The sequence below is a fragment of the Erinaceus europaeus genome, chromosome 11 (assembly GCF_950295315.1).
Source record: "Erinaceus europaeus chromosome 11, mEriEur2.1, whole genome shotgun sequence".
NCBI lineage: Eukaryota > Metazoa > Chordata > Mammalia > Eulipotyphla > Erinaceidae > Erinaceus > Erinaceus europaeus.
In genome coordinates, this window is record NC_080172.1 from 89,623,251 (window position 1) to 89,637,494 (window position 14,244).

The 14,244-nt window shown below is 36.8% G+C and overlaps 1 protein-coding gene across 2 annotated transcripts in view; it reads right to left on the bottom strand.

The window, feature by feature from the left end:
• The window catches only part of VAV3 (vav guanine nucleotide exchange factor 3), a 351,109-nt gene that overhangs the window by 34,864 nt on the left and 302,001 nt on the right, over window positions 1-14,244 (bottom strand). For both annotated transcript variants that reach the window (XM_060202170.1, XM_007528282.3), the window contains one exon: window positions 1,396-1,461. In XM_060202170.1, coding sequence (XP_060058153.1) covers window positions 1,396-1,461 — 66 coding nt within the window. The remainder of the gene's footprint in view (window positions 1-1,395; window positions 1,462-14,244) is intronic.

The following is a 14,244-nucleotide window of genomic DNA, read 5'->3' on the forward strand; positions in this document are numbered from 1 at the left end:
GGGATTGGGCGACAGTGCAGAGGTTTAAGCACACATGTCGCAAAGCTTAAGAACCAGTGGAAGGATCCTGATTCGAGCTCCTTCATAAGCTGTGAACTCCTTCATAATCTTTCTTTCCCCCTGTCTTCCCCTCTTCTCTCCATTTTTCTCTGTCCTATCCAACAACAACGATACCAATAACAACAATAATAACCACAACAGTGATAAAACAACAAGGGCAACAAAAGGGGGAATATAGCCTCTAGGAGCTATTCGTGGTGCAGGTGCTGAGCCCCAGAAATAACCCTGAAAAAAAAAAGAAAGGAGAGGAGAGGAAAGGAGAGAAGAGGAGAGAGAGAGAGAGAGGAGAGAGAGAGAGGGAGGGGAGAGGGAGAGGGAGGGGGGAGAGGGGGAAAGAGAGAGAGAGGGAGAGAGAGAGAGAGATGACACTACAGTAGCACTTTATCATTCATGAAGCTTTTCCTGGTGCTGTGAATGTCATTCCAATGTGGTGCTGGGTACTCAAACCTAAGTCTTCACACGTGGTAAATTATACACTCAGCTATCTTCTCAATCCAAAATTCACTTTTAGAATATTGAATTGCTTGTTCGTTTTTAGAAATCAAGAAGGACTGATAACAAGCAGAATAGATTAAACTAAATAGTTCTGTAAACTATTAGCTGTTTATTAAAGGAATTTTATCTATTTGAAGTCAACAACTTAAAAACTTCTGTAGAAAAATCCATCTAGAACACTAAATTCTAATGATAATGTTACCCTAACAATAAATTTATAAATCTCATAAAGCATCAGAGAGAACATTTTACACTCTATTTACTCATAATATTATGTTAGTAAATATTCGTTCTCCTTGTATCTGACTAATGTGTTTGATGCTTTTGGAAATTTTCATTATAATATTAAGTAAATAATAAGACAGGCTAAGGCACAGAAAACGGCATTTAGAGTTTTGATAGAAGAATCTGTGAACTTTTATTCTTTCTAACACTCTTTTGAACATTCTAAAGTGTGATATCCTCTCTAACCCAGAGTGACTAGAAATAGTGACCTATCATCATCCTCTCAATGAGAGAAGAGAAAGTTTTATAATGAATCTAATCTATAGCTTTGGTTTATCCCTTATAAAACCTCAAAGAGATTTTTAACTTTGTAAATTCTATCATACTAAAATAAAACTGTCTGCTATAAACATCCCCTTAGTACTTCAAGTATTTTCTGACAATGGAACCATAATAATTTTGGAAGTTTAGCTAAGAGACCATGCCATTCAATTCTAATATAACCCCTCTGGAAATTCTTAATAAAAACTAATAAGCAATCTGCTAAGTGTCACTTATATATTTATGTTTAATTATTAACAATAAAGCAAAAAAAATCTATATAATCATACTTACACATGGGCAAGGCTTGACAGCATCACTTGGAAAAAATCCAACCTCTCCAGATGCTAAATTTCTACCCTAGATTAGAAAAAAATGGTAATGTTAAGTCACACTTACTACAATGTTATTAAAACACTGCACACACAATGGGGTTACTTATGAACTTCAAAACTATGCTATATCTAGATCTAAACAACAAATTACTATTGTTCAGGAAGGGAAGAATAAGTCTTTAAAATTGGTTTATTGTATACTTATTATCAGACCTGGATATACAATGAAAATTCAAGTTTGAAGTTCCTATCCTGCCATTTATTTCTTTATTGCCTCCAGGTTATCCCTGGGACTCAGTGCCTGCAGTAAGAATCCACTGTTCCTGCAGGCTATTGTTTTCCATTTTTTCAAGGATAAGACAGAGAGAAATTGAGAGAAGAGGGGAAGAGAAAGAGGGAGAGAAAGATAGACACCTGTAGACCTGCTAAACTGCTTATAAAGCAAACCCCCTGCAGGTGGGGAGCCAAGGCTTGAACTGAGATCCTTGCAAAGGTTCTTGCTCTTCACACTATTGCGCTTAACCTGATGCACTACCGCCTGGCCCCTAAAGAAATCTTTTTTTTAAAATTTATTTTATTTATTTATTCCCTTTTGTTGCCCTTGTTGTTTTATTGTTGTAGTTATTATTGTTGTTGTTGTTGTTGTTGGATAGGACAGAGAGAAATGGAGAGAAGAGGGGAAGACAGAGAGCAGGAGAGAAAGATGGACACCTGAAGACCTGCTTCACCGCCTGTGAAGCGACTCCCCTGCAGGTGGGGAGCCGGGGTTCGAACCGGGATCCTTATGCTGGTCCTTGTGCTTTGCGCCACCTGCACTTAACCGGCTGCGCTACAGCCCGACTCCCCCTAAAGAAATCTTATAACACTTAGCCTATATTTGTTTTTACCTTTCCAGAAAAACTATACTCAAAACATACTAAAGCATTCAGAATATATAATTAAAGAGTTCCTGTGCAAATAAACCAAATGGAGAAATTGAATTTTTTAGTTTGTTAACTTAACAACTATTTGTCAGAACCTCAGACAATTAAATGGTGTTATGACAGATATAATAACTATTATTTTTATGAATAAAAGTCACAAAAATAATTTAAAGCCTGCCTTTCTAGCTATAAGGTTTTGTTATGAGTTTGAAGAGAAAAAAAATAAACTGGGTATCTAGACTTAAATAAAAGGGTGAGAAGGAACAAAAGAAGAAAAGAAGAGAAGAGAAAGGGAAAAAAGGGAAGACAAGGCAGAGGAAAGGGACAAGCATCAGCTAGAAAGATGGCTCAACTGGCAGAGTGTGAACTTGCATGCCTGATGTCCCTGGTGCTGTTCACAGCAACACATGTACCACATTGCTGCTCTGGCTTCCTCCCTCCCTCCTTTCCTTCCTTCCTCCATTCTTTTTCCCTCCTCTCTTCTCCTGTCTCATGTGAAATTCTCCCTCTTATGTGGAGTGTATAAAAAAAAAAATTTAAGAAAGGAATATGTAGAAAAGTGGGAAGGGTCAGATATAGGAAAAAAGAAAAAAAGGGAAGAGTAAAGACAGTAGGATAGAAAGGAAGATCAAATAGTAATCTAGAAGAAGAAACTTAGGGCCCCGTTGGTGATGCAGCTGCTTAAGTACACACTTTAAAGTGCACAAGGACCCGGCTTCCTGCCCCTGGTTCCCATCTGCAGGGGGGAACTTCATGAATGGTGAAACAATGCTGCAAGTGTTTCTGTTTCTCTCCCTCTCTGTCTCTCCCTATCCTCTCAATTTCTGTCTCTATCCAAAAATAAATAATTAATTTAAAAAGAAATGTATGAATCAATCATGTTTATAATAGCACCAAAACAATCAGTTATCTATGAATAAACTTAAGCGGTGAAAGAATTGTACGTTGAAAATTAAGTGTTACTACTAAAGAAAACAGAAAAAAAAACGAATAAAGTAGATATCCCACATTCATGGATTAGAAGAACTAACATCATGAAAAGCTTTTACTGTATCCAGCATAGTTTATAGACTCAGTGTAATCACTATCAAAATCCTACCACATTTTTTTTTATTTTAGTGGTAAGCTTTGTATTTTTAGCCAACAGTTCAACAGATGTGGCATATTCCTTTCCAGGTGATTTGCGAGGTGCTGAGACCCATAGGGAATATATGATTCCTGCCCCAGGGATCACATCATTAATAGTTGTGCCCTTCAACTCATACCTGGCACCTCAGGTCCTGGCTACTTGACCTTGGACAAATCATCCCACTGGGTGTCTACTTTCTTGTCTGTTCTTAAGGACACACCCATGACCTTGTCTAGATTGTGGGTGGCTGCGGAATTGGAAAGAAACTACACAGATGAGCGAGTGCTGGAAAGATGGATGTTGAAGAACAAAAGTCCAGTCTTGGTTATAGTCACCCTACTGGCAGACATTGGGGAACAACTGCACCTGACATCTATTTTCCTAATGTTTGGCAGAGAACATCTTCCTGTCCTTCATTAAGAACTAATTTGTCTCCCTTGTATGGTGAGGAGAGCCCATGGGACAAGACTGGTCCTAGGGATAAGAGCAAAGTAATATGAGAATTCACCACATTTCTTTCTTTTTTTTAATATTTATTTATTTCCTTTTGTTGCGCTTATTGTTTTATTGTGTAGATATTATTATTGTTGTTACTGATCTTGTCGTTGTTGGATAGGTCAGAGAGAAATGGAGAGAGGAGGGGAAGACAGAAAGGGGGAGAGAAAGAGACACCTGCAGACCTGCTTCACCACCTGTGAAGCAACTCCGCTGCAGGTAGGGAGCCAGGGGCTTGAACTGGGATCCTTATGCTGGTCCTTGTGCTTCACACCACCTGCACTTAACCCACTGTGCTATCCATCTGACTTCCCCACAACATTTCTTTTATGGAACAGAACAAAGGTTTATCTGGAAACAGAAAATACCCAAAATTGTCAAAGTAACCCTGAGAATAAAGAACAAAAATGGAGGCATCATACATTCTGACTTTCAATTTTAATGCAGCACTCTGTCAAAATGATATGGTGCTATAACAGAAACAGATATACAAATGACTGGAATAGAACTAGAAGCCTAGGAATGGCCCTCACACTTATGGACAACTTATTTATGATAAGGGATATAGAACATTTAAGTATAGAAAGAGAAGTCTCTTCAAGAAAGAGTGCTTGGAATTTTGGGTTAAAACATACATAAAAATAAAACGACCACCACATGACATCATGCACAAAAGTCAACTACAAATGGATCAGACCTGGCATGTTAGACCAAAAAACCACAAAATACATAAGAAAAGACATTGGCAGAATACTCCAAGATGTTTGTTTTGGAAACATTTTCAGGTACTTGAGTCCAACAAGCAGGAAAACGAAAGCAAACAAAACTCAACAGGGCTAAAGCTTCTGCACAGCAAAAGAAACCATCACTGTACTGACACCTACACAAAAGAAAATCTTTATATACCATCTACCAAATATCTACTAACCAAAATATAGCTTACAAAACTCAGAAACAAACAAACAAAAAACAACCCCCTCTAATAATGAAGTGAATACATGAAGAGACTCTTCCCCAAGGAAACATTTAGATGGCCAACAAATATATGAAATAAATGCTCAAAGCTACTGAAAATCAGAGAATAGCAAACCAGAACAAAATGAGATACCATGTTACACATCTGAAAATTTCATGCATTAAAAAGGATAGAACCAACAAGTGCTGGTGTAGATGTGAAGAAAGAGGAAACATTCTATATTGTTGGTGGAAAACTCTCATCAAACATAAAAATATATCACACTTTATTTTTATACATACAAGATCCAAGAAGAATTAGCTCCCTGCCTATATGTGAAAATATTCCTATAATGGCACACTGCTTGATCTAATCTTGATATTTCATGTAAGGAGCATGTGTTGGAGACTGCAAAACAGAAAGAAGGTATAGATACAGAATGGAGTAGTAGGAAGTACTTCCATTAATTGTATAATATCTATAGGTCTAAATACTGGCCCATTTTCTTTCTTCCTGTAAACAACCCAGACTTCCCACTGAAAGGTGTGAAAGAAAACCAAAAGTGTCCTAAACAGTAAAGGAAGAAGTCATGATGTTTGTAAGATACCCTAAAGCTAGGGTTAACATATAATTTTCTGTTCATATTTGATATTTACAGAGAAAAGAGTAGCGATTAACTCTAGAATAATGAGAAGTAAATTTGAGATGGTTAAAAAGTAAACCTGTACATACTTGGATTATGCCAAAAAATTATTTTTTTCGTTATCACACTTCTTTTAATTTTTATTTATAAAATGGAAACACTGACAAGAACATAGGACACGAGAGGTACAACTCCACACAATTCCCACCACCAGAACTCCATATCCCATCACCTCCCCAATAGCTTTTCTATTCTTTAACCCTCTGAGAACATGGACCCAAGGAAATTATGCGAAGGTGACATTATGAGAAGGTGTAAGGTCTGGTTCTATAATTGCTTCCCTGCTGTACATGGGCATTAGCAGGTCGATCCATACTCCCAGCCTTTTCTTTTTCCCTACTGGAGTAGGGATCTAAGAAAACTATGGGAAGACTCTAAAAGGAGAAACATTTCAATCAGCAGTTCACCAAGGGTATCCTAAACTATGTTTCCTCCTTCTTCTCTGCTTCCTCCTCCTTCTTCACTAATGAAATGCCTGAACAGGACAGGTTACATCTCTTTAGTAGTCAGTTACACCTCTTAGGCATTAGAGTGAGATAATATATCTTCATAGATGAATAATGTCCTATTTCCCCACTATCACCCAGGTAATATCAATTTTAGCTACAGAAAATAATACTTGCTCCATTCAGTGATTTCCACTTAGTAAGGGGACAACCGTCCTACAACATTTGGAAGATTAACAAAGGAGTGTGTAGGAGGAGTGTCTTTAATTCCCTGGTGGATGTGTGTGGGCTGAGCATTCATAATTCATTAATACTAATGGGTGGAGCAGCTGTCATTCCCTTACACATGGATAGAACCACAGACTGTAGCAAAGAAATAAATCATTTCAAAGTCAATGATTTGGTGAAATTTATGAGATGATCTATCTAAGATTTTTACAAACCTTAATTAGAGACATATAACTGGATTTACTTCTTTATATTCCTGCATGGGTATTTTATTCTGGGTCAGATAATCAATTTGTCATTCTTTTTTGTGCCTATTATAAATGCCAGAGATAGAAAAATCTCATTTTATTTATTCTACTATCTGGTATGTGTTCTTGTAAGTCCTTTAACATCTTCAAGGTTAAGCTGAAACCATTTTTCTTTCCTAGTTATATGTCATCTGATGACCATACAGTGATATCTTTATATACATTTATTCCACAGGCTATTCTTTATGGTATTTGAAGTGACATTTAAAAAAAAATCTAACTGTATAGACTAAGTTATTCTTTTTTTCCCTAGACTACTTTATTTTTATATATTTCTATTGGGGGATTAATGGTTTACAGTAAATACAGTTGTTGGTACATTGTGGGACTATGTGATAGCTTGGTAGAGCATAGGGGAGCTCTCCCATCCTTGGATGGAGGTCTGGATAGACACCCCACTTGTAAGTCTCTCTCGTCATAGAGGTGAACCAAGAGGGAAAAAGTCTCCCAGACTAAGCTTGCCTTGTTAGTCTCTCAAGCCCACAGAGACCTTAATACTTCTCTTCATTACTGCAGGCCACATAGCTGCCTACTTTATGATTCACTTACTCAAAGTTCACAGAGAACACACCTTATCACACACTCCTAGCAGTGCCCTTTGATATCTTTAATTTGCTTATCTTCTCTCTATCTTGCCTTAACTGGTTCAACCCCTCTCCTCCCCTCAAAAGCCTTTGGGTAATTAAATGTCTGCATCAGGAGACTAATTATCTTGACCTTTATGTATCTGCATCAATTCTTGTCATACCAGCCCCCTACCATAGGGGCAAGCTGACCTTTAAGAAACCTGTAATTTCTGACATATTTGAATAATGTTCCTTGTTTGGTTTTCTATTTAAACCTTTGCCCACCTGCTAATAAATGAGACCTGAGATCTGAGACCTGAGACCTGAGATCTGAGCACACTGCAGGTCTCCCCCGTGTCTTTACTTTGTGTTGTTCCTTGCGCGAGCGAGAAAGAACCAGTCCGTTACCTTTCTCCTGGAGATCACCCTGCCAGAAAGCCGACAGTACATGTGTAAGATTTCTCTGTTTTTATAAAAAATACATCACTTTTATGTAAAATTCTCTCACTCCCATCCTAGATCGTCGTTCATCATCATGCACCACCAGGACCTGAAGGCCTCCCTCTTACCTCCCCTCACCCTCGAGTACTTTACTTTGGTAAAATACACCAAACTCAATGTAAGTTCTACTTTGTGTTTCCCCTTTCTGCTCTTATTTCTCAACTTCTGTCCATGAGTGAGATTACCTCCCCATGTTTATCCTTCTTTTTCTGGCTTATCTCACTTAACATGATACCTTCAAGCTCCAACCAAGATGAGGTGAAGAAGGTGAATTCATCATTCTTAACAGCTGTATAGTATTCCGTTGTATATATATATTAAAGTTTTCTTAGCCACTCATCTGTTTTTGGATACCTAGGTTGTTTCCAGGTTTTGGCTACTACAAATTGTACTGATATGAATATATATGTATACACTTTTTTTTTTTTTTATAACTATGACTGGTTCCTTAGGATACATCACTAGGAGAACTGCAGGGCCATAGGGGTAGGTTCATTTCTAGACTTCTGAGAGTTCTCCAGACTGCTCCCCACAGGGGTTAGTGCAATTTACATTCCCTCAAGAAGTGCAGGAGCACTGCTTAGCTCTGGTTTACGATGGGGCTGTGGATTGAACCTGGGACCTTTGGTGCCTCAAGCATGAAAGTCTTTTTTTGCATAACCATAATGTTATGTCCCCAGCTCCCCAAACTGTATTTTTAAACCCACAGACAAGGATAGTTTAAAATGACAGAGGGTATCTCCTACAAATCTTAATCATAAATTACTTGGCTCCTAACTTTCTAGAAAGGAGAAAGAATTGCTTTAAGAAAAATATAGAGTGTCTTTTTCTAGTGGCTCATTTATCCTCTTAATACCACCTGGATTGGAGCTTTAATGCACTCCTGGAATAGCACTGAACAATTTGAAACAGATGTGAAAAGCTGAATATAAGAGGGACATATTAATGGATATTTATGAGAGATTGGAAATTCTCCAAAGTTACTATGCCCTAAACACTTTCAATGTATGCATGATGGTTCTGTAGAGATTACTAGGCTATTTATCACATAGATAATGACTAGAGCAACTGTCACCCTGCACACTTACTCTCTGGCTGTCAGAAATGCACAGTCAGAGTGTGTGAAGGAAAGAGACAGACAGGCTGGTACTGAAATATGTGAACATAAGCAAATGTAGAAATTAGTGCACTATATAGATGAATGGAAAAGAAAGGAGGAACTATTGCAGTAGGTGCTATTTTGAAATGACTCTTACAGGCTTTATGAGCATGTTCAATGCAACCAAAGTACTGGGAAAGGAGACAACACAAGGACAAAAACCCTATACAAAACTGATTATTGTCCCACATCCCTAGAGCCCTGCCCCACTAGGGAAAGAGAGAGACAGGCTGGGAGTATAGATCAACCTGTCAATGCCCATGTTCAGTGGGGGAGCAATTACAGAAGCCAGTCCTTCCACCTTCTGCACTGCATAATGTCCCTGGCCCATGCTCCCAGAAGGTTAAAGAATAGGAAAGCTATCAGGGGAGGGAATTCCCAGCTCTGCTATAAAAAGCTATAAACCTGGGCAAGTTTCAATGATAAAACAAGTATAATGACAAGACCTGCCATGCATACCTCATCAGATTGACAAGGATCAAAGAATGAACATGTGTGAAAGCACGTGGTAAATGCTAAAAAGACCTGTTTTCAGGGACCAGATGGTGGCAAACCTGGTTAAGCACACACATTACATTGTGTAAGGACCCAGGTTCAGAGACATGCAGAGGGGGTGGAGCCAAAATGGCAACTTGGAAACAGCAGCTGACATGAGCTCCAAACAGAAGCAGCTTACAACTTGGGATTCTCTAGATAGAAGAGGATACTGGGCTGTCTGTGGGAGGGTGAACACGGGCTGGCTAGGGTGACACCAAAATACAGTCCCATAACTCACTCTTGGGCTGACAAACAGAGGCCAAAAGGACAAAGGATGATTTTTTTGGCTTGATTATTTCATAACTCACCTCTCCCCCTAGGAACAGCCCCCAGGGGCTGGGCAGCTGCTTGCAGCAGGCTTCCCACTGAGCTATTTTCTTTACCAAGATTTCTGGCTCACCTGGGGTGTTATTCCAAGCCTTTTTCTCTTTGTATTCCTGCACTTTTTTTTTTTTTTTTTAGGTGGCTGGAGCTCTACTTGAATAACAAAATATCTGACCAATCAAAGGCACAGTTCTGTCTGGTAAAGTCTACCTGGTGGTTTTTTTGTTTTGTTTTGTTATGTATTTTCTTTCTTTTATTTTTGATACTTTTATAATTGGCTGTCTTTGTCTTTCAGGCTACCTGCAGCCAATCTAGAGCAGTCCAAGCAGCAGACTGACTGTTAGGGTTTTTTACTCTATTTTTATATTATTAATATTACTGTTATTATATACACGTATCCCTTTTCCATCCTCCTTCCTCAGGTTAAACAAAATTATTATTATTTTTTAAATTGATAGGTGACTGGGTGTCCTATCCATTGTGAGAAGAACTTATTTCTCTCCCTCTTCCCTCCACTTTCCATTGTTTATCCTCCTAGCTAATTAAAAATAAAATAGATAAATAAATAATTCTTTCCTTTCACTGCACCTTTTCTTTTGCTTTTCCTTTTCTTCCTTCTTTAGCTTTCTGAATTCACTGATACTCATTTGGGAATTATTTTATGGAATAAATCTGACTTAGAGTAGACTCTGTGTGTATGTGCATGTCTCTCTTTTCTACTTCCCTTTCTCCTCTTGCTATCTCTAGAATTTACAGTGGACAGTAGATTTGCATAATTGTCTATTCTTGATCTCCCTTTTTCCTTTCTTTTTTTTTCGTTTTGGTTGCTATTTTTTCTTGAGCTGGTGGTGCTGTTTTGCTATTGTTGTAATTTCTGAGGCTTCTGACTGCATTTATGAAAGGGCTTTAGTATAGCATGGCTTATACTCAAAACACAACAACTGAAGAACAACAGAACAGAAAAATAAAAACCACATCAATAAAAAAAATGGTTATATCAAGGGCAAATATAACTGCTACAACAATGAATTCAGACAAGAGCCCAGAAGAAACTCTATCAGTCAGAAGTAACCATAGTTAAAAAAAATGTACGCAAGCAATAATAAATCTAATAATCACAGAAATTAAGATAACTATGGAGGACAGGGATACCAGAATTAGGGAAACAACATATGAGATCCTCAAGGAAAATACTAGCTAGCACGAGGTAACTGGAGAACTGAAGGCTGAAATAGCTGAGCTAAAGGTCCAATTAGCAGAACAAGCTGATATAACTTAACTAAAAAAAGAAGCTGAGGGAAGGCAAAGCAGATTAACAGAAGCAGAAAACTGAATTAGCTAGACAGAGGATAAGCTAGAGAAAACAAAGAAAGAGGTAAAAAAAAATCTCAAAAAGAGATTGAGAGACACTGAAAACAACCACAGAGACATATGGGATGATCTCAAAAGAAGTAACATTCATATAATTGGCCTACCAGAGGAAGAAAGATAGGAAGGGGAAGTAAACATTATAGAGGAAATTATAGAAGAAAACTTCTCAGACCTAAACAACAGAAAGGACGTTAAGATCCAAGACACCCAGAGAGTCCCGAAAGAATCAACCCAGACCTGAAGAAACTAAGACATATCAAAGTTACAGTGAAAAGAAGTAAGGATAAAGAAAGGATCCTAAAGGCTGCAAGAGAGAAACAAAAAGTCACATACAGGGGAAAACCCATAAGATTGTCAGCAGACTTCTCCACTTAAACTCTAAAAGCCAGAAGAGAATGGCAAGATATCTATCGAGCCCTGAGTGAAAAAGTGTTTCAACCAAGGAAAATATATCCTGCTAGACTTTCATTCAAACTAGATGGAGGGATCAAAACCTTCTCAGACAGACAACAGTTAAAGGAGGCAACCATCACCAAACCTTCCCTGAAAGAGGTTCTAAAAGACCTTCTTATAAACAAGAACATCACCATAATATTTGCCATATATCAGAGAAAATAGTAAATTATTGAATAATGGCACTACAATACATTAAATCCATAATATCAATAAATGTCAATAGCTTAAACTCACCCATTAACAGGCACAGAGTGGGAGGATGGATCAGAAAACACAACCCAACCATATGCTGCATGCAAGAATCCCACCTGACCCAACAAGACAAACACAGACTTAAAGTGAAAGGATGGAAAACTATCATACAGGCTAAGGAACCACAAAAAAGGGCAGGAATAGCCATTCTTGTCTCTGACACCATAGACTTTAAATTAAATAAAACAATAAAGGAACCCAGGTTCAAGCCTCTGGTCCCCACCTGTAGGGGGAAAACTTCACAAGTGGTAAAGCAGAGCTACAAGTTTCTCTCTGTTTCTCCCCCTCTCTATTTCCCCCTCCCCTCTCAATTTCTCTCTGTTTCTATCCAGTAATAAATAAAAATATTTTTAAATACCTATTTTCTATAATGTTAATTTTATGTATACACAATTTTTCACTTCTACATTATCAAGTTTTAGGTGACCTAGTCATGTGATATTAAGAGAAATGCCATATTCTTGTGGATAACTCGACCACTCTCATTTAATTTGGCATGTTTACTTAGTCACAAACAACAGAGTCATATAGATTTCACCAGAACAGGAAATACTACATTTGAGATAGTCCTTTAAAGTGTCTTAATGTTTTTGTGCAAGTATATTATTTCATCATGAATTATCTTCTATATGTCAAATAACATATATGAATAACATTTTTCATACGTGGATATCATAAATTTTGTCAAGCATAACTGCAGATAGTTATACTAAGTGAATACTATGATGAATTCCAAATATCCAGGTTCCTTCCCCCATAAAAGAATAACAGAAGTGAAATGCTTTTTATCATTTCTTTGTCCAACAAGGATCCTCTACTGTATCCAGTGTGTAAATAGTAAATACTTGAGGTTTTTAAAAAGACAATGGATTTCATGTTTCTGCCACATTTCACTTGAAATTAAGAGACTCACATAATTTGAATTCTGCATAATTTTAAACAGGCAAATAAACAAAAACCCTTTCATTCAGTTGGATAGGTTTGAAATTAAATTTATATTAACTGCATATATTTGTAATTGCATCAAGTCATCAACATATGACAAATACCTCTATTATATGTGATGATTTTTTCCAAAGCACACAAGATTGTTTGTATTCATAATATTTCTGAAATTTTTGCAGATAGAAGTGTCAAAAACTAAGAAAAAATACAAGTTGTGAAGTACACAACAAGGAAAAAAAATCACTAGAAAGTCATAAGCCTATAGTTCTACATTTATTAGATGTGAGAAGAATATAATAGCAGAATAAGGTTTTGTAGAATATTTATTCTTGTTATCCAAAAAAATATATGTATTCTGTGAGGTTATCAGAGTTCTCCAGCAAGGAAGAGGACTCTCTAGTTATGGGTTTTTGAAGATTTTTCTCCAAACTCTTACTGGCTGATGTTGTACAGGATGCTATTTTATTGTGAAATACAGTCCTCAATTATAATTGTGCTCTTGTAACCAAGTGAATAAGAGAATATATTTGATGAAAGAAAGAAAATCAGCAAACAAAAACCAGTATGCACATAGGCTAGCCAGATCCCAAAGGTTGCTCAATACAAAATCTGGAAAGAAGAGCAAGTTGCTACCACATGTTGGAAGAAGCCCAATTCGGGAAGAGACCACATACTTCAAAACACTAAGCAGACTTAACAAAATTCTAAGTATAGGAATTTATTTTCCAGTTCTAGCAAACAACTAATGAGTATTTTCCTAGCATTGGTAATATTAATCAGAAGTAATCAAAAAAGCAATACTCTGAGTAATAGCACCATACACATTAAATGTTTAAGGCAGTATTAGACATTTTTAAAGAATGTAACTTTTCTCCTAAGAGCAAAATTAGTGATTTAATGAAAAGTTTATTGACTTCCTAATATGCATACGGAACTCTACTAGAAAATAGGGGATTATAAATGAATAAACATGACTACTATCTTTAAGGTTTTTACTCAGATAATATAATTTTCTTAATTAGCTTTTGCTTTAGTTACTTTCATTGATGTTTACGGAATTTTGAATTACAATATAAAGCCCTATGCAGTACTAATTTGATAAAGGAAAGGCAGAAAATTGGTATTATATTGCTAGTCTTCTGTTTGTAAATCATTTACATTTTCTTGGCTGCAGTATTTCCATCTATGAAATGACAGAACTTGACGTGGATTTATGAAGCATTTTTTAATATTAAAATTTTGCTTATTTGAACATTACTCTTATTTCCTAGAGTTCTCCAGTGAGTTAGCCAGGAAATTGGCCAAGAAATATTTGCTCCACAAATTCTTAATTAGGTATGTTATGTTCCAATAATTTAATCTAATTGTATTTTATTTATAGATGCTAAGGACAATTAAGGTCTTTAATGATTTTTATTTTAACTCAGTATAAAAGTTTCTATTTCCAGGACATATAGGATTGACTTGTTAGGAATTATATTCATTCACTGTTTAGGAATTCAAATTGCTG